Genomic DNA, 24,687 nt, shown 5'->3' with positions numbered 1-24,687 from the left:
AGGGATGCCTGGTTTTGACCATCCCTCTTTATGTTAGGCATGCAAACCCTAAGAGTTCAATTAGAGGAGGAGGAAAAAAATACTAGTGATTTCCCTGGAGGACACAGTACGTATGAAAATTGGTATTTTTGATAAATACTCAGTATCGGTAAGTTAATGAAATGAAGTTACAAAAAAAAAAAAAGAAGTGAGGGTTTGTTTTGGTTCAGTTTCTGGTTTTTTTGTTTGTGTGATTTTTTTTCTTTTCCCCCACTTATGTTAGCTTCTTGCAGTTTAACTGTTGCACTTGGTTTATGCTTTCATAGCAGGTTAGGTGGAAGAAAATGCTTTCTCTTTCCTGCATTACTGGTACAACCCCATTATGATTTTACTTCATACATGGTAACTTTACTGGGAAGTTGTATGATTGTGAGGTAATTTCGTATATATTCCTTAATAAAGTTCTCTGGAGCGCTGTGTCCAGTTTGGGGTTCCCATTGCAACAAAAAAGTAGATGCACTGGGGTGTGTCCAGAAAAGGTGGTGTATGGCAGTATGTGGTGGTGAGTGACGGGGAGCTGAGAGGAGGGATCTTGTTGCTGCCTTCAGGTACTGGTGAGGGTTCAGAACAGCCACAGCAGTTCTTGGAGGTGCACGGTGATATGACAGGAGGCAATGGGACCAGGCTTAAAGAAGGCAAATAATGCTCACATGCTGGGGAAGTGAAAGGATAGAACCAACTGACATCATGAGCATCTCTGTGACTGGAGGTATTTTCTGAGCAGTGTGCGGAGCAGCTGTCTTATGAAGCTGACCCAGCACTGAGCTCTCAACTGGACTAGATATCTCAACATGTTCCTGCATCATTCTGTGGTTTTTATCCAGCCAAGCCTGTCCCAGGTGGACTGTGCTGGTGCAGCTTCATTACAGACACATCCAGATGTGAGTGACTTCTGTTTGGTTGTACCTGTAAGAATATTTAATGTGCCACTTGGTAAAGACCAAACAGTAAAGTGTGGCAATATGTCTGGTGAAAATTCCTCTGTTTTAGCCACGTGGAGATTTAAATTTGAAATTTATTTATGAAGGATGCAGTTTTTGTGAGGCATCTTGTAGAGCAATACAGTAATGTTTGTTCTAACTTTTGTTATGGCCAGTGACAACTGTGTACATCTAGCTCCTGTACATCTGGGGTAGATGATGTATTAATTCAAAATTTCCATTGGTTGAAAAGCAAATAATTGGTTGTTCACTCTGGACTTCATTTTTTTTTAGATTTTGAAGAATTTTACATCTGTTCATCTCTCCTATGTGGAATTGAAGCAAATGGGCCAGCAACAGATTGGAAGTTACCCTGTTCACTTTCACCTCTGTGGGGATGTGGATGAAAAAGGAGGATATACTTATAAAACTTATCTGGAAGGTCTTTCCATTCATCACTGTTTTTCCAGATGTGTGACTGTTCATGCAACTAATGGTTTACTGGTAGGTGCAAGGAGAGTAAAACGTACTCTGTTGAAATAAATGTTACGAAGAGCATTTAGACACCAAAATAATCCCATCCCTTCTGCAAATCCGAGGCTCAGCAATGGTTTTCTTACTTCGGTGAAAAAAAATAACTACTGCAAACAGTATTTTAACAGTTCTCACCATTCTGATTTTTCAGATTCTTACAGCAGCTAGCTGTAAGACAGCTGTAAGGCAGCTAAGCTCTCCAGACATAGCAGTGTGTTTGTAAGGGATAAATAAAACTATGTGCTTGAATCATCTGAGCTGCTGATACTGAAACTTCACTCTGCAGCTGTGCCAAGACAGTAAAACTAGATGGTATTTGTCAAATAAATCTCAGTAAGTGCTGTTACTACTGACATAATGAACTTGTATTTCTGCAGATAAAGGACACCATTGGCTATGACACACTAGGTCACTGTTTCTTCATAGAAGATGGCATTGAACAGAGGAATACTTTGTTCCACAACCTTGGGCTAGTCACAAAACCAGGCACTCTTTTACCTACAGACAGAAACAGCAGCATGTGTATTGGGATTAGGGATAAGGTATATGGAAGTTATGTTCCAGTGCCAGCCACAGACTGCATGTGAGTATGTCATGGTGGAAAAGTAAAACCCAACCAGCGACAGCAGTTAAACTGCTGGTGACCTCTTGACAAAATACAGATGGAAACATTTTTATCTATAATTTAATGAATGTAGTCCACATAGTATTGGTATTTAAAAAATAGTAATAAAAATTAGCATTTAGTTTTCAATAAAAGAAAAAAAATTGGTTTATAGGAATGTTGTTGTTTCGTATGATACTTGTGGCCTTAAAAGTCTGTTGAACATTTTCACTGCTGCATAAATGCATATTCCCAAGCTATTGCCACTGTTTTTTCTGAATACTACTTATTTCTTGTGAAAGCTTCTTAAAACAGTTTATCATTGCATGGGATATCTGCACAACATGAAGTACAATATTGTGCACTGAACTAAAAAAAGGGCAGTTTTGACTTGTAGATGTGGGAGGTTTTGTGATTTTTATTTTGAATGTGAAGTAGTTACTTCATCAGTTTAGCTTTTTCTGATGTGCTTATGAAAAAGGGGAGATACTTCTGTTGGGGCTAGAGGTTTTCTGTAGTAACTTGTTTCTGAATAATATTTCAGGGCTGTTTCAACATTCTGGATTTCTCATCCCAACAATCATCTTATAAATAATGCAGCAGCAGGCTCACAGGTGAGGCTGTGTGGGTGTAATTCATGACAAACTGCTCATGTTACTGGCATTTGTAAAATCTGTAACATGTACTGCCAGATATACATTTATTTTTCTTTTTTTATATATGAATTTTTTTATCTTTGGCAGTGTATTGGCATTGAAAGTGCAGGATGTGTCTAGATGTGCATTTAAGAGATGCCAGAAATCTTCATTGTCGCTGGAACAGAGGCTATCTGAGGAGATCTCTTCTTCTTTGTAGTTAATAGACCTTACAGTAGTATCGATGTGTATATGTAGAAATCCTTTTATTTTCACAGAACTGATGCATTTCATACTGAGTCTTCTGTGTTTTCTGTAGGTTGTCATGAGTTTAGTGACAGCTCTGCAAGAGCTGTAGTCAGTGGAATGAAAACTGACTACAAAAAGGTGTTCATTGTGTAAGAAACAGCTAAAACACTTCTTTTCTGTTAGTGGTTAGTCAGTTGTTTCCACCCAGTGACTGCTGATACGGTTTTGCTTGTTCTGAACATTGTATTAGTTCAAGTATCTTGCCATAGCTGCCAGTGAAGTAAAGCTCTGTACATATAGTGGAGGAGGGGACTGGAGTCTGTTCTACATTGGGTGAGAGGCTGAGGTATGTAAGGTTTTTAACTGGATTTTTCTGAAGAGATCAGTTGGAATAGAAAACAGGAAATGTTGTTGGTTGTTGTTGCAAAGGCTCCAATGTTGGAAGAATATGAGCCTGTGTGTTCTTAGCCACAGATAACATTTATCTCTAACAGATAGCATTTATATAAATAGGCAATTTATTTATTAACAGATAACTGTTATTAATAAATAGAATATCAAAATACTTAACTGAGTTGAAATAACTAGAGTATTAAAAAAAACTAGAAAACTTTATTCTGCTTTTTGTGTGGTCTAACTTTTGTTGCTTTTATTGTTGTGGGTTTGTTTCTGTCTGTTTTGACAAACTTTGCTATTTGACTGTTCGCCACTAGGAAGGATCTGGATGCACCTACCAAATTAAACTAGTTCTTTTCTGGCCAGCAGAATGTCTTTCTATTTCGCCTGCTTTATGTAATATACCTAGTTTAGGCATTGCCTAAAATTAAAGGCTAAAGCTAAGTTAAACAGCTTCTTTGATCTGGTGCTTAAGTCCTGCAAGGTCTTTTTCTGCCTATGTAGCTCATCCCAGTAGATGTCCCAATATGGTCCAAGCCTACACAGGAATGTAGCCCTCATGTTGTACAGGGCCATGGCACTGGTAGCCTTGGTTGTGCCCGAGTCTGCTGACGAGCCAGACTATGAAAATCCTGCTCGTCACACGCCGCGAGGCGTGGATTCATGACGCGTCAATATAACACCAATTAACGTAATACCGACTGTGACTTGGGTGGACAGGCCACCCTTACTTAACCCGGAGAAGGTGCATATCCGTGTGGGTATGCTCATAAAATAGCAGGATGTGCCTGACAGGAGCAAAAAAACTGAAAAAACTTTTGTCTGTTGCAAAGTTTAGCCGCTCTGATACACCTCCCTTGCATGGATGTAAACTCATTAGGAAAAAGGGACCACAGCTTACTGTGTTTCAAAAACAGTATAATTCAACTGTGTTCATACAAACTCTGCACTACAGAGCTTTTGCTGGTATAAACTAGGGCAATTCACAACGAAATAATTCCATTCCTCCCCCAGGTCCTTTATTATGCAGTTAAGCCTATTGTAAGGCTGTATAGGCAATAGATGTTTCTTTTGTTTTTTTGCATATGAGGCAATAGATGTTTCTTTTGTTTTTGTGCATATGAGAGAAGAGAAAAAACAACCCCTTTTTCATATTTCTGAATGCTTGCAGATGCTTAAACAGCTTTTAAGTTTGTCTAAGTCTATTTTTCAAGCATCAGGGGGTGTTTTGGATAAAATTAACTTGAGTCTGCCAAGCACAGATCTGTACTTAATTATATGTGAGGTAAGATTTTTTGGTATTTTTATTAATGGAACATCCATATTTGCTTTGTAATGGTTAATCACCAGAAACGTCAGTGCGTCATCATTACACACTGGGATGGGAACGTTACTGTAAAGTAGATTTTCCAGTACTGCTTGGAAAATTAGTATATTCTTGGAATGAAATGCATGAAATCTTTTAAGCCAGGGTGAATTTGCTTTATCCATGTTTCTTGAAAAGGTTGATGACTGTTTCTCATGAGATGGAGCACTCAGTGTGTCTTTAGCTACCATTTAACCCTTTAATGTGCCTTGTTGGGTGATTTTTTTTTTTTTTTTAAGGGCACACAGCCTGTGGTCAGGCACAATTTTTCGTGTCTGTAGGTGTCTGCTGTGCAGGTGTTGTCATGATGTCACCTCTTGAGAACACAGATGTATGGGTGTAATTCATGACAAGCTGCTCATGTCACTGAAAGGGACATTTTGTGGGTCTCATTTAGCAGATAAATCCAGCTTCTTTAGGAGCAGAGATATTAAAGTATAGAAAACGAACAGAGACTAAAATTATTACTGCATGTTATTGGCACAGTGCCCCAAACTGGCCAGATTTCTTGATGTGCTTTTGTTCTGTCTTCTGAAGGCTCTTGTGGGTTTTTTTGGCTGTGCCATTTAAATTTTCATGGGAGCAAGGATGAACCAACCTTAACAGACTGGAACAATAAGGAGAGGAGGAATTATTTTGAGTATCTTACTGTGAATAATATTATCTACTAGTAAAGGAAAATCTAGTGTGTGGGATGGCATAACTGAAATACAAAATTTACATTAACTTGGACACTTTTCTGCTTTGAAATACTAGATATGTGGTGTTAAAGGGCTTCACTGAGAAGCAAAACACTTTTTAGTTCATGTTGTCCACTAGAATATAGCCTTATTTGCAAAATCCCACTTTTTCACTGATTAAATAGTTGTTTGGAGACTTTATTTTAAAAATATATATTCCATTGGGTGCACTTCTATTGGGCTATGTTTTTATTTGCTTCTTTACTGAAAATACCCAAGTTCAACTTACTGTACACTTTTTCTGTGCATAGATGTATCAGCACCAATAGTAGTATCAGAATCACTTACAAGTAATATTATTTTCTCCTCTCTTGCAGGATGCTGGAATATGGTATTTATTCCACAGGGTTGCTACAGGAGATTCTCATAGTTTAGCCATTGAAACCAAATCAGAGCTTACACCTCTAGGAATCTTCTATAACAACAGGGTTCATTCTAATTTTAAGGTAATGTAGTATGTTATTTAAAAAAAAAAAGTGAAGATTTTATTTCTCAGTATTCTATATTAGAACTTGTCTGTTTGCATTTTAAGCTGATTAGGAGAGAGTTTGTGCTGTGTTTGAACTTTACTGTAGAACAATTTATAATCAGTGTGGGTGTATTTTCTAGTTGCATTTTGAGTATTCGCTGTTTCAGATCCTTGTAAGATACAAACAACTAAAATCAATTAATACTTCTAATAAAATACTTTTTCTCTGAAGTAGCATTTCAGATGCTATTCTTTATAGCTTTGTTTCCTACTCTGAAGAAAGCTGTTCCTTGAAGAATCAAAGTCTATTATAGGAAGGATTCATCTAATAGCTTGCTACAGTAGCTCCAACTTCTTTTTCTGAGTCTCCAGTGTATAGTAACTCAGGTGTTTGCGCATGGTGACGCAGTCTCTGGCTAGAGATTAAGCTTCAATATTGCCTTCAGGAACTCAATTATTTGCAACAGTTACCTTATGGAGTTCTCAGCCTACAGTCATTGAGGAGTGTTTTGTTAGTATGAATTTCAAACCTTTTTCACATCTCAGCTGAAGTTTCACTTCAGCTGAAGTCCTTAAAGTATTTCATTTGGAATCTAGGTGCTGTGTGTATATATAAATACAATGACATTTACAAAGCCACCTAACTCTAAATAAATACTTATTTGTGGTTGGTTGCTGCAGGAGAGTCTCACAGTTTAATGAAACCTCATAGAATCATTATTGGATTTTTTTTTGCCAAGTGGAACTGATGTTGCTTGACAGTTGGTTGTCTGGGATACCAAGAAGTGATGCAATATTTTATGGAAGTTGTGTTAACAGTGTGTTTGGGACCGTAGGGCATTTTTTTCAGATTGGAATTAAAACATACTGAATAGGGAAGTGCATTGTGAAGAAAAGAGTTTCAGCTAGTATCATCTTTAAACAAGGGTAGCAGTTTGTGTGCTAAAACTCCGTGTTGAAAGAGAACTCCACCAGCAGGTGTGAGAATCTGCTTGTGTATAAGACTCAATTATAATCATAATTTGGATCAGAGGTGAAAGTAGTGTAGGTATTTGTATATAATTCAGGTAAAAGAGCCCAAATGCTTCCTCATGCTATTATTTTCTCAAGTAATTTATTTCATACTGGATTATTGAGTTTCAAGCTTGTGACTGCTTGGACCAGAATAATCTTTAGTATTAAAGGTACTTTTACTTTAGTATTAAAGGTACTATTTAAAGTGAAATACAAAGGCTTTTTCACAGTGGGTTTTGAGTTTTCCTTTATTTATTTATTTTCATTTATGAGAATAATTTGATTTCACCACAAGATTGGCTTCCAGATTTTCCAGAACAGCATCTGGTAATAAATGGAAAACCTTAAATAGATGTTGTGAAAGAAATTAGAAGTGAACTTTGATCATTTTCTTTTTTTTTTTTTTAATCACAGATAATTCCTTTCCTTTTAGCACAGACTGGTTTATTATATTAATCAGCTAGTTTTCCCTTAGACAATATCCCAGTTAAAGCCAAACTGAAAGATCTAAGAGTTTATAATATGTATGGAATGCAAAGCTTAAATTTTAAAAATTTCATGTTTACTCTATCTTTAGTTTTGGATAGTATGAATTTTCTTTCCTTCCTTATTTCAGGCTGGTTTGTTCATTGATAAGGGTGTTAAAACAACTAATGCTAGTGCTGATGATCCCAGAGAATATCTTTGTTTGGACAACAATGCAAGGTAAAGGATATTTTCTTTCAAATGAGTGAAAAATGACGAAGTTTTGAAACTGCTCTCAGTTAAAAACCCTTTTAAAGCAATAAAATAATTTATAAATTATACCCAAATAGTAAGTTCATATATGTTATTTTCCCTTATTTATTCATCTGTTTTGGAAACAACAGAGATGTTGTCTCTTAAAGGATTTGGTTTTCATCCTCTTAGAAGACATTGTTTTAAACATACTCTATTGTCATGTTTAAAATGTTTTCTGGACTTCCTGCTAATAGGAAAAGAATCCTTTAAAACATGATCTTCTGATTTATGACTCAGTTTTAGCTAGTGGTTAGAAAAAGGCTTCAGTAATCCATCCACTCGCCTTTCCTACTGCTGAATGTTTCTGCCTTTCCTTCTAGACTTGGAAGTCATAGCTCTGTGGTACAGTTCTACTGGAGGCTCTTTGCAGAGGTGGTACAATCAACCATGTTTTCTTTAGTTTACAAAGTGAGAGAAAGTAATGGAGAGTCTAGGAAAGTTCCAGGTTAGACTGTGCCTGGTTAGTCTTGTCCTGAACTTCAAATAAAATAGCCTGGGATACTGGTTAAATGAAAGCATTGGATAACTCTATCTGTCAATATTTTATTGTGTCAACTAAGCATTAGCACTGAAAATATGGGTCATAGGATTATCTTTATTTTCAACTGACCTGTGTTTAGGACAAGGACAGTTAAGTGACTGCTGAAGATGGAAAGAGGAAAGTTCCAAATTTTGATGATACTCAATACTTCATAATTTGGAAACGAACCTGCTAGTTCTGTGTTTTGACAGAAAGCCCATATAACCCTTGTGGTTTACCTCAGTCATTACAAGTAGTCAAGAGGAACTTGAGAGGGTCAAAATGCCCTCTGAGAGCCTGTAGTGTGTTGAGGATGCAGGAAACTCAGTGCATGAGATGGGGTTGTGTTTCATAGCAGAAGCAAAAGGAATGAGGCACTGCATAACTACATGACGCCCTAATCATTGTACATGGAACCAGGCTGGAGGGGTTTAAGTGTTAATTGAGAAGACTGAGACTATCAAAACCTAGTATTTACCTACTTTCCCTTTCTCCCTTGGATGGGGAGGGGGCAGATCCAAATCTGAACAAAAACATTTTATATGATTAGGGCAGCAGACATCTTTACCCACTCAAAATGCTTGTTTGCAATTTTTTTAAATGTATTACTTTTTTCTCTGGAGTCTTGGGGACAATGAAGTGAAAATGTCACCAGTTCTTAATCAGACTGTTTCTTCCTACTATGTAAACTAGATTCCAGTCATAATTTACTGTACAAGACCATCTTTGTAGCAATGCAGTTAAAAAAAATGTCTCAGGCATGCCTAAAGAGGAAGCACTCCTGTATGTCAGAAGAGTTTGAAACATTTGAAGAACCAGTTATACAAATGTCCAGACTTTGCTTGCGTAACTAATGTCAGCCCTGTGTGTCCTTCCAAGGAGCTTTTAATTCCCTTCATCAAACTTTTACATTAATGCTTCAGTACAAGTGGGGAGGGCAAAAAGAAAAATCGGATAAAGGGAGGCTAAAGGCAGCTAAAGAAACTTAGGGAGACTGAGCAAGAGCCTGTGAGAGTTACTGGAAAAGAGAAGTTTCAGGTTCCTGCTTCATTATATCCCAAAGACTAGTGATTTTCTAGTAATAGAGAGCCAGACCTGTACCTGATTTTAGCTTCTTTCATTCCAAACATGAAACAGAGTGGAATTTGCCCATCAGATGAGTGTTTATCTTGCAGGCTTACTCAGAGCAACATATATGGCACATGTAAAATAAAAAGTTTTCTTGTACTGAGTGTTTATCTTTCCCAGGTTTCGACCTCATCAAGATGCAGACCCTGAAAAGCCGCGAGTTGCTGCCCTGATTGACAGATTAATCTCTTTCAAAAACAATGATCATGGGGCCTGGGTCAGGGGAGGGGATATACTCATTCAAAACTCTGGGTAGGTATTCGGAAGCAAACAGCTGAATGCTGTTAAGTTTTCCCCGAAGCTTTGTTTATGAAAGGATGTTAGAACAGGGTTGTAGGAGAGAGTTGATGGTTAGCTTGAGGAACTTCTCAATATCATGACCAGCTTTCATACCATCCTATTACTTCAAATAAGTTTGTATGTGATTAGATGAGAACCTGCCTTAAACCGCAAAAAAACAACTGTAGTAAAAAGAAGCCTAAGAGTTGGTAAAGACAGTCAATTCAGACTGGGATTTCTGTTGTCTCCCTGAAGCTCTCAAGTCCTGCTTAAAATGTGTAGAAAATTATTTAATTACTTAACAATTAATTACAACAATGCTTTTAGAAAAGTTGTATGTGTGGTGGTTGTAAGTTCCATTAATAGAAAAATTCAAGCTTCTTTCAATGCATAGCAGGATGTGCTCTTATATTAGCCAATTGTAGGATAATTCAGAAAAAACAACTGATGCTTTGGGCTCTCTTGTAGGTTTGCAGACAATGGAATAGGTTTGACATTTGCTAGGTGAGTACTTTGTTAATAATTTCTGTGTTCCGTGCTTAGAAGCTTAGAAAATCTACATGTATTTATTCCAATTAATATAAATACTTTCATAAGGCTGCAGTTTCGGTTTGGGGCCAGGTTGTATTTCCAGTCATGAAGATGATGTTATAGAGGCTGTAAACTGGCACAGCTGCCAAAGTTTCCACTTTAGTTCAACCTGTGCTTGGCTTACACCACGGTTTGCTGCCTCTTTACCAGAAAGGCTATATTTATCCAGGTATTCTTGGTAGTGCATGATTCCTTGGGCAGTATTTTATTTTCCAGCTGAAAGTGAGTAATGGAAAAGAAAGGGGGTGAGCATTTAGCTGGGGTAAGGCCTTTTTCTAATGAAAATATCAAGTAACTTAGGTAGTGAGCTAAAATTGCTGCTATTTAGATTATGACAAACTGGTTCTAAGATTGCAAAAGTGGGCTGTAAATAAAAAAGTGCTGCACTACAAAGGGAGTTAGAAATTTTAATGTTTGGCTCTGCTGAACATTTCAAGGAGTAAGCCTCTATTAATGTTAATGATTAAATCTTATTTGTGTATTGTACATGAAGTCTATACTGCTTTGCTTGAGGAGGACTGTTAGAGAAGTAAAAGTAGCCTTGGTATTATCATCTGCTGGAGAGTTGTGGCTAAAGACTTATCTCTGATGTTGCTTTGATAGTGATGGGAGCTTCCCAAATGATGAAGGTGCCAGCCAGGAGGTATCAGAGTCTCTGTTCATAGGGGAGAGCAAGAACTACGGGTTTCAAGGTGGACAAAATAAATATGTGGGAACTGGAGGAATAGACAACAAGACACGTACTCTGCCTAGAAATCGGTAAGTATGTCATGAAAGAAGGGAGTAGAAATACAAGAAATACTCTCTGTATCAGATGTAAAGACTCTTCATGGTTGAGCTGTGAGAGATTAAGACTCCATTGAAAGTGATGCTATCTTTTTTTTTAATGCTATGTGTGCAGCTGTGTCACTCTCACCTTTTGCTGAGGCAGGTTCATCCGATGCTTCCGCAGGTTACTATTCTGTAGCAATTTAAATTTTCCTACTTAAATGAAACCTTAGTCTTAAAAGATATTTGGGTCTGGAAGAGAGCTTTCAGGTAAAAGAATTTCAAAGGTCAGTTTGCAGTCTGTCTGTGACAAATCACGATTTGTGACCATGATTCTTCTGATTTCTCTTTGACTTACACTGATGCTTGTTTAACATAGTACCAAGTCCTACTCTTGCCACAGGATAGGAAAGAAGACTGTTTTGGTTTAAGCCCAGCTGGAAATTGAGCCTCATGCAGCCACTCCCCTTTCCCCACCTCCACGGGTGAGAAAGACAAAAGGCAGAGATCTCGAGCTGAGATAAGAACAGTTTACTGGAAACAATGAGGTTAAGGAAATGAAGAGAAATAGCAACAATATTAATAGCAAAAGTATACAGAAGGAAGGTGATTTATGTATTAAAAAAATGCTTACCACTCAGCCTGGCACTGGGTGGCCCCCCAAGACAAGGAACAGAATGGCCAACAGACCATCAGCACCCAGCAGGTTTCTCCCAGTGGACAAAGTGTTACTCCACTGCTTCCCTGGAAAAGGAGCACCCTCCCTTGAGGAAATGAGAGAGAGTCCTTTTCCCCCCACCTCCTTCTTCTAGCCATGATGTAACATGGTATCAAGTAGCGCAGTGTATTGGCCATGCCCACATGGCTCCAAGCTCTGGCCCCTCACATCCTTGGCCAAGTAGGACAAAGGGTGAAGTGGGCCCAGGGCACCCTAGCTTTTTGCTGTTTAGCCATTTAAAGGGGAGAATTTAATGTGGTGGTGGTATGAGGTACTCAGTCTTGTTAAGTGGAATCACAGAACCACTGAGGTTGGAAGGGGCCTCTGGAGGTCATCTTGTCCAAATCCCCTGTTCAAGAAATGTCACCTAGTGCTCATGTTCCAAAACCACATTCAAGTGTCTTTACTATATCTTCAAGGATGGATTCTCCACAACTTCCCTGGGCAACTTGTGCCAGTGCTCAGTCACCCTCTCAGTGAAAAAGTTTCTCCTGATGTTTAGCAGGGACCTCCTGTGTTTCATCTTGTGCCCATAGCTCCTGGTCTTGTCACTGGGAATAGCCTGGCTCTATCTTCTTGGCACCCTCCCTTCAGACGATACTATACATTGAGATTCCTGCCTGAGCCTTTTCTGCTCCCAGTTGAACATGTCTCCAAGTGTTTCTTCCCATGAGAGATGCTCCTGGGACTTAATTGTCTTTGTGGCCCTTTGCTGCACTCTCCAGTATCTCCGTATCTGCCTTGTACTGGGGACAACCACTCTAGCTGTTGCTTCACCAATGCTGAAAAAAACGGTATCACTCCCCTGAATTTGCTGGTAACACTTCTCACAGTGCAGCCCTGGATACCTTCTGCCTCTTTGTAGCAAAGGCACATTGTTTGGCTTATGGTTAATTTGGTTTCTGCTGGGACCCGTGGGTCGTTTTCACTGACACAAAGGGTTGTTGCTCCCAATGTGCAAGGCCTTGCATTTCCCCATGTTAAACTTCATGAGGTTCCCATCTGCCCATTTCTCCAGCCTGTCAGGGTCTGTCTGGATGTTGGCACAACCCTCTGGTGCATCAGCTGCTTCACTCAGTTTTGTGCCCTCTGCAGACTTGGCCCACAGACTATACTTGGCCTAATCATTCAGATCACTAGTGAAGGTAATGAACAAGACTGGACTCAGTATTGACCCCTGGGGTACATCACCAGTTACTGGTCTCCAAGGAGACTATGCCATCACCTTCTGGGCCCAGCTATTTGTTCTTTCATCCAGCCCATACTTCATGAGGATCATATGGGACACGGTGTCGAAAGTCCTACTGCAGTTTTGGTACACTGTGTCCACTGCTCTCCCCTCAAGCTACCAGGCCAGTCATTTCATCACAGAAGTTTATCAGCTTCTCCTTGGTGAATCCATGCTGATTATTCCTGATGACTTTCCAGTCATTCAGGCACCTGTAAATGGTTTCTAGGATTAGCTGCTCCATAATCTTCCTGGGGGTCAAGCTAAGCCTTACCAGCCTGCTATTCTCTGGGTTCCTTCTTCCTCAAGTTAGAAGTGATGTTTGCTTTCCTCCAGTCTACAGTCACTTCCAGTTGCTGTATCAGTCAAAGAGTAGGTGGTATTACTTTTCTGCTGTATTTCTCATATTGGAAAAGGGGCACATTTGTGAATAGCCAGTGATATCTCTGCTAACAGGAAAATTTAAGAGTGGAGGATTTTTTGACTCATTAGAGTAGCGCAGAAGCCGTATTTCCTTTACTAAAATCTATCTTGCGAGTCGTTCTCTAATTGTTGCTTTCTTGATTTCTCTTGAGAGGAAATGTATTTGACACAGATTCAAGCATATCATGCGTTTTGTTACAGGATGGTATAAATATTTGCTTGCATCAACAGGACATTTCCAGTCAGAGGCTTTCAGATTTATGATGGACCTATTCACCTTACCAAGTGCACATTCAAAAACTTTGTGCCAACTCCAGATAGATTTACCAGTGCAGTTGGATTCTTGATGAAAAATCCATGGCAGATGACTCCAAAAAATAACATTTCTCTTGTGAAGTTTGGTCCAAACGTAAGTTTATTACAGGTTTCCCTTAAGCCTTGTAAATGGTTTTCTTTTCTTGTATTTAACATACACAGACAAGAGCTGTAGGTCATCCTTTCTATGCATACCTACTCCAGAGTTTTTATCCTGGCTGGAGTTCACCCAGAGTGTATCCTTTGTCTCCTGAGCAAAAAGCCAGTACAAAGAGAGGTGTAGGATATGTTACAATAAATGATTCATGGCTTGCTGTAAAGCTGAAAGGAAATTTTTTTAAAGTTTGGTACATCCTTAAAATACTAACACTGTTCAGAAGCAAGAGCTAGCCTGAGCCTATTACCTGAGCCATTACCCAGCATGTCTGTTTTGCAAGATTCTGCTATCTTTGCCTTGAAGTTTTTAATGAGCTTTGTCAAATTTCTGTTTTTCTGCAAATGTACAAATGTTAGTCCGTGTTTCACCTGGGGAAAAAAAAAATTTACTGTTGTTGTCAGGTTTCTTTGAAAGCCTTCTTTGGAAAGCCTGGTCCCTGGTTTGAAGAAGGAGATCTGGATGGTGACAAGAACTCAATATTTCATGATCTTGATGGTTCAGTGACTGACTACAGAGATACCTATGTGGGCCGAATGGATAATTACTTGATTCAACACCCCAAATGCATTAATATCACAGAATGGAGTGGAGTGGTTTGCAGTGGGAACTATGCACAGGCTAGTACTTTTGGCTTTGTTGGGGCAAATCTATAATATGAACTCTTTGCGGAGTCAGGTAGTGTAAGAAATACAAAATTACCTGTTTTCAGATTTCAAAATTTTTTGACTTTTAAAAATGCTTTTATTAATATTACACTTTTCAGCCAGTTGTGTATGTATCATGCTTCCTCTCAGCAGACTCAGGATACAATATTAGGTGCTGCAAGACAAATATAAACATGTATGTTTGCCAAGAGTTCTGTGTTGCAGCAGTATCTGCTAAAACATTTTTGCATTGAAGGTGTCTTCTTCCACTCAAGTTCTGTCTCCTTTTTTTTCACAGAGTGGATTTTAAGGGGTTTGGTTTGTTGTTTTGTTTCCTGGAGCTGTTAAATACCACCTTCTGAATACAAGTCTTACAGGCTTGATTCCCATTCTGGTTCCTGTTCTGTGTGGCCAAGTGTCATAGCTGGTTCTTTTTTTTCTCCTACATACCTTTTTTGGTCTGTAAAATGGGAAAAATTTATAATAGTTTTTTAGATAGTACTTTTATTCAGGAGAGGTCTGTGTACTACATAACTCAGAACATCAAATTGCAGCATTTTGGTTAATAACGTACTGACTGTGCTTCACTATTTCATTTTCTTTTGCAAAGACACCAAATCTACCTCTTGTCACCCTCTTTAATATCATGTAGGTTTATGTCCAAACCTGGAATGGACAGAATCTTTCCATGACTATTGTCCGAGATGAGTATCCAGGCAATCCCATGGTTCTTCGAGGTATTAATCAGAGAGCAGCTGCCTTTCAGCAATACCAGCCAGTAGTGATGCTCCAAAAGGGCTATACAATACATTGGAATGGAAAAGCTCCAAATGTCACATATCTGTATCTCATTAACTTCAACAAGTATGTTTACTTTCTTTCATGGCTTTGATCAATAAGGCAGTACTGAAGTTATGTCCTACAGAATTACTGTGCATGAGTTTGCAGCCATCTGGAAGACCAGAGCTTGGGTTTGGGATTTTTTTCATAATTACAAATACTAAAGTATGAAAAGTAATTACAGATACTAAGTATGAATAGACCTGCGCCTGAAGTTAAACACTTGTCCAGTACATTGTCTTTAAGCAAACACCTTTGGAGAAGAAAATGTACAAATAGTAAAGTTTGCAGAATTGCAGTTGAATAGCTTATCATACCTGATTTTGTTAGCAGATAAACTTATTAAATATCTCTGAAGTATATAATCAGATATATCCTGAGAGAATCAGAGTTACAAAAGTGTTTAATGAAAGTCTGCGCTGATTCAATCATCTGGTTGGGGATTTAGGAGCTTTTTGTGTTCCTATTTCTTTATCTTGGAGCAATCTGTTTGCTCTGTATTGACACCTAAACTGTTCGTACGAGGACTCATACATTTTATTTTGGTTTTAGGAATGACTGGATTCGTGTTGGTCTTTGTTACCAACCAAAGACAGATTTTCTTATAGTATTGGAAGCCTTTCAAAGGCGGTCATCTGCTCTGTCAAGCAAGGTGGAGCGCTACACGCCTGTATCTTCGATGATGGAGCTTGAAAAGAATCGATCAGACAAGAGGTTTTACTTTGACAACAGTACTGGGTAACTCTTGTAATTTGACTCTACTGGAAGATGTTGTTTAACCTTGAAATGTCCAGTTTTATAATGTTAAAAGTAGCTGGTTGAGACACCTGCATAAGAGGAAAGCTGTTGAGAAGGACCCCAAAACCCTTTGGAAGAATGTTTATGTGTCTTTAAATCTCCAAAGTACTGTGGTTGCCATTGAAATACTTTTCAAAGAGCACCACAGTTGCCAAAGATATTTCCTACCCTATGTCTGGGGAAAATACAGTATCTGTGTGCTGCCTTTTAGGATTTAATTTCTTAGTCTTCAGAGAAAATGTGTATTTTCTTGTTAAACTGAAAATTCTAAAAATTTCCAAGAAGCTTTATCTTCCAACATTTAAAAATTGTATTTCTGAAAATCCTAATCTGTTTTCAGCTGTCTCAAAAGAATTCAAAAGTCCTAGTCTCTCTTTCAGAAGTACTTCTGACAGAGGTCACTAAGACCCTTCTGAGAGGTTTCAGATAAAGTCAACTTTGAATAAATTAAGTCCTATGTACATCACTTGTGTGTTTTGCAAACGTTGCTTCTAAATTTATAATTTGTTCTCTTATTTATTTTGTTCCATTACCTGCTGTTGTGCCTGTCTGTAATAAATACACAAATGAATGTTTTGAACATTTATATTGCTTTGTGTAAGAGCTGCTCTGATAACAGTCTAATATGTAATAGAAGAACTACCAGTCTTCTGTGAACATTATTGAACACAACACCCTAAATTGCATTTCCAGGCATTTGAAGCAGCACAACTGTATTCTCCAGTGCTGCTGGGTGAAACTGAGTATTTCTGCTGTGTGTCTGCAAAGATCTGTGATCAAGGAAAAAATTCATGCTCTGCAATTTGGTTTTTGTTTCCTGCAAGCCACTGATCTGAGGACTGGTTCTTCTCTGCAAAGCATCTGCATTTATATTGATGTCTCCTTTAATTGTGGGGAATTTTAAATAAGTCGTTAGAGATTTCCTAACTCTAGTAAACTGTAAATACTTTGAAACATTTAGATAGTAGTACAGAAGTGAAAACTGTGGTTTCTCTGCTTCTGAAAATCATGGACTACAACTGTTAAGATTGAATATAAATACCTATATTTCACCAGTTAATTTATATTATTTTTCCCCTTTCTGTGTAGATTACTGTTTTTATTTCTTCAAGCCAAATATAATAGGGATGGTCACAGTTATTGCTCATCTCAGGGATGTGAAAGGATCAAGATTGTGACCAAAGATTCATCAAAAGGGATAAGTAATTGCATGGCAAAAGCTTACCCAAAGTACTACCAAGTACCAGCCGTCATAAAGCAGATGCCAGAAAAAACTACTGTACCATGTAAAAAATGTGGCACAACTCAGGTAAAATAAAATAAGCAGAAACTTTCATGAACTGTTAAATTGGTGATGCTGTCTACTCAATTCAAGTCCAAATTTCAGTCTTTCAGCACAGAATACTGCACTTAGCAATTTGCAGTGGTTAATCTTGCTGAATTTAATCTTTGGTTAATTTGCTTGTTAATCTTCTTGGACTCCTTGAAGGCTTGAGGTCCTTTCTGTAGCACAAAGGTTTCAGGGTTTTTTTTCTTCTTTTGTTCAACTCTTGCTCCAAGTCTACAGAAAAGGGACGTAGGTGGATTGGTGTCTTGCACTGCAGTATTGTCTGTGCCACATGGAGAGCTTTGCTGCAGAGATCTACATGGCCAGCCTTCTTTCTGTTTGGATCTTTGCTTACTAGCGTGAACTTTAAATTGTTGCAGCTATACAAACTGAGAAAAAATATTGAAATTATGGGATGAAATAGGTTGCACTATGTATCATTATATTTATTAGGATTACTAGTACATAAATAATGCAGCTGACAAATGGATACATTTGCTTTGGAGCACGGGCTGTCTGTTGTAAACTGGCATGATAAAGTGTTGAAGAAACATCAGTATGTGTACTTAACTTTTTTGTTTGATATCCAGATGGTATTCACCAGTGATCCTCACAAAAACTACCTCCATGTGCAGATTAATTCATCTGATGAAAAAGAGTCAAGCAAAGGTCAGCAAGCATTTATATATGTAAGTATTCTTTATGATTTTCTTCTTAAATATCACCATAGCAGTTTGTATTATAACAGATGTACAGCTCTACATAATGCAGACCTCAGTTTTCTTCACTTGAATGAAAAGATTGGTTCATTGTTTAAAAAACAAAGTCAAAAAGCTGGTGTTTCAACATTGGAAAGTGAGGCTTCAAGGCTCCATTTTTATATTTGAGTCCTACCTGCTGAAGAGAAAAATGTTCCCTTTAGAGTTTAAAATGTTCAGTTTCATGTTTAATCTGTGTTGGTATACAGTTATGGCTGGTTTTGGAAATAAACAGAACACATAACCAATTTGTTAGTTAAATCCATTTCATGGAAATTGTCCTTGTGCAAACAGATTAGCAACTTAATGGGATGGGTCACACAAGCCATTAAGCTTTGCTAAAGTCCTCTAAGTGGCTATTACTAAAGAATCAGTAGATTTCTGTATTTGTTCTGATGTGGCCCAAATAAGCCCAGTGATGTGATACTGTATAAAAAGTAGTTTTATTCGCTTTTCCATTCAGATGCTGAAGTAGACTTGCACATGATGGTGAAATAACATTTGCAGACACCCTCACACCACAGAGCTTGGTCTGCACATGCCTCACATTCTGCAGTGTCACTGATGGCCTGACTGAACCTTCAAGTTATCATGACACATGAGCAGCTTTAACCTTTGCAGCTGCAAACTTCTCCAGGAATGTGTGTGCCATATCCAGAGCAGTAAGAGCACTCAGTGGGAAGAGACGGGGCTGGAGCTAGCCTGCTGCAGGAATCAATTAACTGTATTATTGTCAAGGGCGTTCAGTATCTGAATTTTAGCTTCCCAAAGCAGGAGCAATGAATGAGGCAGGTAGTAAGTCAGCTGGAAGGTGCAATATTCCTATAGAAGCTACAGACTTAAGACTCCCATGCAATTTCCGAAGTCCCATTAAGCAGTCTCCTTTCAAAGGGAAAATTGAAGAGATGGTAGAGAGAAGCAAGTATTTATAAGGAAATTACTGTGTCTAAACTAGGATAAGATTAACACTGAGTGCAGTAGAATTGCTGTTTGCTTCATATTAACTTCCTTTTCTCTCTCTTTTTTTCTTCCTATTCAGGTCAATGATACCATGTTTTCCTTCAAAGATAATGGAATACTTACTATTGTGGTGGATGCCTGCACTGGCACAGTGCTGGGAAACAAATTATTTTCTGGAGTAGACATTAGACGTGTAGATGGATATTTAAAGTCTGGAATTCCACAAAGGTATGTGCAATGACCATTCATTTCCAGTATGTCCTGCAGGCTGTAGCTCTCCTCTCTGACAAGGATTTAGATAATGATGAATAGATAATGGTACATGAGCACTGAAAGTGAACAAAACACGTGTCTAAGTTGAGGCAAAAGGAGATACATAGGAGCAATTTATTGGATAGTTTAGCCTTATTTAAGAAAATTAAGCAGATTTTTCACACTTAAAATTTTATGGTGTTGCCTTTTTTCTCAAAAATAATTTCCTTTAAGAAAACGTCATGTAATAACACTGCTTAAAACAAGAATAACTTTTTGTTTAATAAGGACACTGTCAAGGACTACGTGAAAGATGATATACTATTCTCTCCCTGTAGGGAGAAAATTCTTTAATTGCTAAATAAAGATAGAAAGTTAGTGTCAGAAAAAAAATCAGCATTTTAGATTTCTAATTTTGTATCAATATCTAAACCTGATTTTTTTGATTCAAAATATTAGACTGTGTTTAAATAACGCTTTCCAATGATTTTGAAGTTAAAGTCAGTTTAAAACTAAGAAATTCTAAGTACTGCTTTCAGAAATGGTTGACTATTTCCATGTCATAAGTACTCGTGAGGAATTGGACTACAAGGGCAGCTAGCTGTAAAGGCATGTAGCAGAATATTTAAAAAATGTGTTTATAACAAGTGCTGTGTCTTTACTGTTCCTGTTGCAGGTCTATCATTCTGCTGAGCACAAGAGGTGATGTAGCAATTCCTAATAATTTAGCAGAAGCCTTAATGTCCCTGGGGATGGTGAAACCACCTTACCTTCAGAGCAATGGTTGGTGGAAATGTTGCACATTTCTTTGGCACCACCTTGGTCTTTGTGTTGGCGTGTGGGTTTCTCATGGGGTGTGTGAGAAGGATGCAGCTGGTGGTGGGTGGTTGCCAGTTTGCGCTAGTGTGGCTGCTGTGTGTCAGCTCTTGTTGAGAGAGGAGGTGGGCAGCTCTTCAGCAGATGGGGCAGAAAACCCCTTTACCCCATTGTGTGAAGCTTGTTGCAAACAGAAGTAACGAGCAGTTCTTTGTGCCTATGGATCACACAAAAAGAGTCCCAGGCTTTTTTTCCTAAAGCCTGTATGTTGTGCCTCAGTCAGAAAATCTATCTTTAAGCAATATCCTGTGCCTTCCTTGTATTTCCTGTTCTAAAAATACTTGAAGCTAGAAATGAGAAGCTATTGGTATTTTGAGGGATTATGAGTTTATAGGTCAGATGGGATACTTCTCATCTGTTTAGAGTGATGGCACAAGTTGTCCGAGAAAGCAGGTTTTATAACTGTCCAATTAGCTGTGTTTTCAAATTAAGATTTCAGGGAATTTAATACTAAATATGGAAAAAGGAAATTGCAAAACATTATTTCCTTGTGAGGTGCATGTGAAGCTGAGTGTGAATTAATGTCCTGAATAATATGGGGGAAGGAATTTCGGAGGAGCATGCCTTTTCCTACCTAGCCAGTCCTGTATTGTGCTGCAGTGAGCTTGGTTTGGTAATGCTGAGCTGTTTTTGTCACAGGAAGCTTGGCCTTTCTGGGCTTCAGAGGAAACATTAAGCCATCCTGGATTAAGCTGTTGACCAGTCCTGCTGGGCATGGGCTCGTTCAGATAGAGAAGTATATCCCTTTGCAACTGGAAGAGTATGGCTGTGCCAGAGCAATCAAAAGCCGTCGGAAAGACCTCGAGCTTCTGAAGAAGGCTACACGATCTCATTAAAGACTAAGATGTACATAAAATCTGGGGAAAAAATGTGAACTAACTTATTTTTTAATTTATGGCATTTTAAACTATATTGTTATCCAAGTAAATCATGTTGTTGTCTGACAGATGTTTGCCAGCATTGACTGCTTGAATGCCAATCTGTGCACCTTCTAGTTGTACAAAATATTAAAGAATTTATTAGTATTTGTATAAACAGGTTTCAGAGATTTTTCAGATGTTTGTATTTACTGTAAACAAGTTCCTTCTGTTTAATACTCCTTTTATATGTAAGAAGGTATTCATAAAAGCCTTAAGTTTTTAATAACAGGTGTTTGAGTGCATTATGGGTTACTTGAAAGATTAACATCAATGCCTTCATAAACAGTTTGAATTGGTCATTATAGCTTGTGCATTTTTCCCTCAGCTGTTTAGGTGTTTCCTTAGGAGTTTATTTATCAGTCAGCTTGGTTACATTCTCAGTCTGCTTTCCAGTGTGTTAAAACCCAATTTCCCCTATGCATGCCGCTAACTCAAGGGATTTTAACTGCAGTAAAAATTTTTGTGTTCCTGTGTGAAAGATGGAGGGAGGAATTCAAAGATCCAGCCTGGGGCTAGGTGAGGATTGTGTACCATTCAGCAGAGTTTTACAAGCCTATGTGTACAAGCATGGCATGCAGAGCAGGAAATTACTACTGTTCTTTAGGATCACTGTTTATTATTCCCTCTAAATGTACAGGTGTGTCTGTAAGAGTTGCTTTAATAAACAGTGTAGAAGTTAAGGCTGCAGTCTTGAGTACAGCTTGACTTCAGCTTAATCTTTTAAAGCTTTTACCCAGAAGGGCAAAGCTGAATTACTGTTATTCTCAATTTGTTAGGAAATTAAGCTTCTACTCTTGCAGTGGTGGTTTTTTTTGGTTTGGGGTTTTTTTGTTGGTGTTTTTGTTTCTTTGTTTGTTTTTGTGTTTGTTTGTTTTGGGAGGGTGTAGGGTTTTTTTTAATTATTTTAAGGCTATCTCAGCTATAACTTCTAAGTAAATGGAAAGTGCTCTCAGTTCATTCAGTCATACCTTCTGCCTTAACTTTGATTCTTTTAGTATACTCATGTTGTTAATTCCTATTGACTTTGTGTTAGGTCCGTTTGATTTCATCTGGTTTTGTTGCAATTATTTGGCTCTTTCTGGGAATAGTGTGAAAATCATTCAGAACAGCAGCACAGCTGCCCTTTTTCAGGATCCTCGTCTTTGAAATTAAATTTCAGGGACTGTAAAGATGCATTTCATAATAGGGAACAATAGGTGCCATAGGGCTAAAATGTAACCCTAGTTCTAATAAAACTGACATATTTCCTTCTTCTTGTATATGTTCTCATTCATTCGAGCTGGTATAATTTGTCCACCATTCAGAGATGCTTTGTGCTTTGAATTCAAAATAGAGTGGCTGTTGGAAATTAACTATATGCCTTCTTCTCCAAAGATGCTGAGAAACTGTGGGGATTTTTTTTTGTGCTTTAAAGGAGAGGAGGCACAGTATCAAACATATTACTCTGTTCAATTAAAATATGCTACCTCAGTGCTACAGTTGAACTGCCTGGTCTAGTGCAGTTTTCTAAGTAGAGAAGGGAGGGGTAAGGAGTAAGACGCAAGAGTTGAAGTTAGCAAATAAATGACCGATACTATTTTTATTGTAAAACCAAGCCAAATGGATGATTGTGTATTTTGCAGTTGTTCTGATGCACAGTTCTCTTGTAATGTTTTTTTAAAAAAAAGTCATTTTGTTAGGGGAAGCTGTGATAAATCTTTAAAACTAGATGTAATGTTTGGTGGTATTAAAGCAGGGCAGTGTGATTTAAATGCTCTGAGTGCAGTAGTGATAGTGTTTGGGGATTAAAATGGCTTTAAGGCTTCCTCTATTCTGTGGGTTATACTCAGCAGAGAAACAGTGATGAGATAGTGACCCTCAGGCTTGTGAAGTTGGCCATTATTTATGATATTCTGCTGTTCTAAGCGTCTTGTAAAAATTGTCCTTGGAAGTGTCAAGGGTGTTCTGATGTAGGGCTTACTGATGAACAATTGGACCTGAAGTTGAAGTGTTTGTCTTTTGTGTAAATTTAAACACTTGATAAATAGCATAAATAAATTTTGTACATCTGACAAGGCAATAAAATTTTGGGTGTCTTCTGTTCTTGGATCAAGTAATTTTATAATGTGTGCTGTGTGAATAATGCGAACTACCTTATTTCAAACACCAGTTTACTTGTGAAGTTTGGGGAGTATAAACCTACTCTTCATTCAGAGACAAGTTAGCAACACTGGAAAGGAGACACTGATGGTGACTGAAGTTATGGGCCTACCTTGAAAGTCAGGTATCTCAAAGCCTGTCTGAACTGCTGAATCTAGAGTCATTTCAGCTTGGGGGAGCCAGGCGTGCAGCATTGTTACTGACTGAGGGGCATCCTGTCCGTGTCTTTAACTACCTGGTGGGGGAGTAAAGAAAATGAAGCCAGCCTGTTCTCAGTGGTGCCCAGTGGCAGGGAAGAAGAGGCTGTGGGCGCACATTGAAATGCAGACAATTCCACAAAAACAGAAGGAAAGTTTTTATGGAGTAGGTGGTCAAGCACTGGAATTGATTGCCAGAGCGCCTGTGGAGTGTTTTGCTATCGAGGAACAGCTTTAACTGACCCTGCTTTGAGACAGCAAGTGTCCTGGGCCCTCTCCAGCAGTGACTGCCAGCCAGGGGATGCTGTGGTTGTGGCAATTAAAGCCAGTGATGCACCTTAGCCTCTCTTTTCAACCTCACAGCCTGCAAAGGCTGAGCCAGACACTTCACCTCTGAAACTCTGTGAGCCCCCAAACCCAGTCCAAAAGACATTGTAATTGCTTCTTTATGCTCAGGCTTTGTATACACATTGATTTCCATTCCTTGCTCAAATGATGGTGTCCTGCAGTAAAGAAATTTTTAAAAAAACCCCAAAAGAATAAACAAATTACTTGGAACCAGTAGTCTAACAAGTGTACTGTCAATAAGGCCCTCTCTCTGGCCAAAAGCACCACTGGAAATCCACTATATGAGGGATGAGAGACCCACCCCCAAAGAGCCGGGATGATGGCAAGGACATGCCTAGGAAAACACAGACTTAATTTTGTGTGTCGTGGGACAGCAGTGACAGCTGAGGCCCCAGATAACTTCTGACCCAGGGCATGAGTCTTCCTGTCCAGGGCAAGTCCCATTATTTACTCTGCTTCCCTTCAACTCCTTTTCACCTTGTGTAGGAAGGATGTAGATCTAAGGATAGTCATCTAGCTCTGACTGAAAAGCCCAGTCAGCTGGGTTTGATGCTATCTGGATCTGTAGCTGGCCAATGAAGGTCTTAAGAAGGTTTGTCATGGTTGTATTTGTTTACGGTAATCCTGGTGTCACTTCAGTGCCAGAAAATCTGTGAAAAGCAGTAGCTTTTCTGCTTCAAAATGTGAGCTTTACACAGTCATTATTTTTCCACCTCTTCTGGTCATACTTGTTCTGACACTTATGGGAAGGTTTT

At 38.5% G+C, this 24,687-nt stretch overlaps 1 protein-coding gene across 1 annotated transcript in view; it reads left to right on the top strand.

Annotated features, from left to right (window-relative positions):
• CEMIP2 (cell migration inducing hyaluronidase 2) overlaps positions 1-23,218 on the top strand; it is a 50,185-nt gene extending 26,967 nt beyond the window's left edge. Inside the window, exons 8-24 of the mRNA XM_082302074.1 lie at positions 1,254-1,463; positions 1,871-2,076; positions 2,642-2,711; positions 5,801-5,929; positions 7,583-7,671; positions 9,515-9,646; positions 10,142-10,177; positions 10,868-11,023; positions 13,633-13,810; positions 14,275-14,490; positions 15,170-15,381; positions 15,910-16,095; positions 17,245-17,464; positions 18,073-18,171; positions 19,280-19,428; positions 20,129-20,235; positions 20,968-23,218. Of these exons, the coding sequence (XP_082158200.1) occupies positions 1,254-1,463; positions 1,871-2,076; positions 2,642-2,711; positions 5,801-5,929; positions 7,583-7,671; positions 9,515-9,646; positions 10,142-10,177; positions 10,868-11,023; positions 13,633-13,810; positions 14,275-14,490; positions 15,170-15,381; positions 15,910-16,095; positions 17,245-17,464; positions 18,073-18,171; positions 19,280-19,428; positions 20,129-20,235; positions 20,968-21,164 (2,592 nt within the window). The 3' untranslated portion in view covers positions 21,165-23,218. The remainder of the gene's footprint in view (positions 1-1,253; positions 1,464-1,870; positions 2,077-2,641; positions 2,712-5,800; positions 5,930-7,582; positions 7,672-9,514; positions 9,647-10,141; positions 10,178-10,867; positions 11,024-13,632; positions 13,811-14,274; positions 14,491-15,169; positions 15,382-15,909; positions 16,096-17,244; positions 17,465-18,072; positions 18,172-19,279; positions 19,429-20,128; positions 20,236-20,967) is intronic.
• Positions 23,219-24,687: the final 1,469 nt, after the last annotated feature.

The sequence above is a fragment of the Coloeus monedula genome (assembly GCF_965178545.1).
Source record: "Coloeus monedula genome assembly, chromosome: Z".
Classification (NCBI taxonomy): domain Eukaryota; kingdom Metazoa; phylum Chordata; class Aves; order Passeriformes; family Corvidae; genus Coloeus; species Coloeus monedula.
The sequence above is the reverse complement of the archived record's forward strand: the minus strand, read 5'-3'. Positions and strand labels throughout refer to the sequence as shown.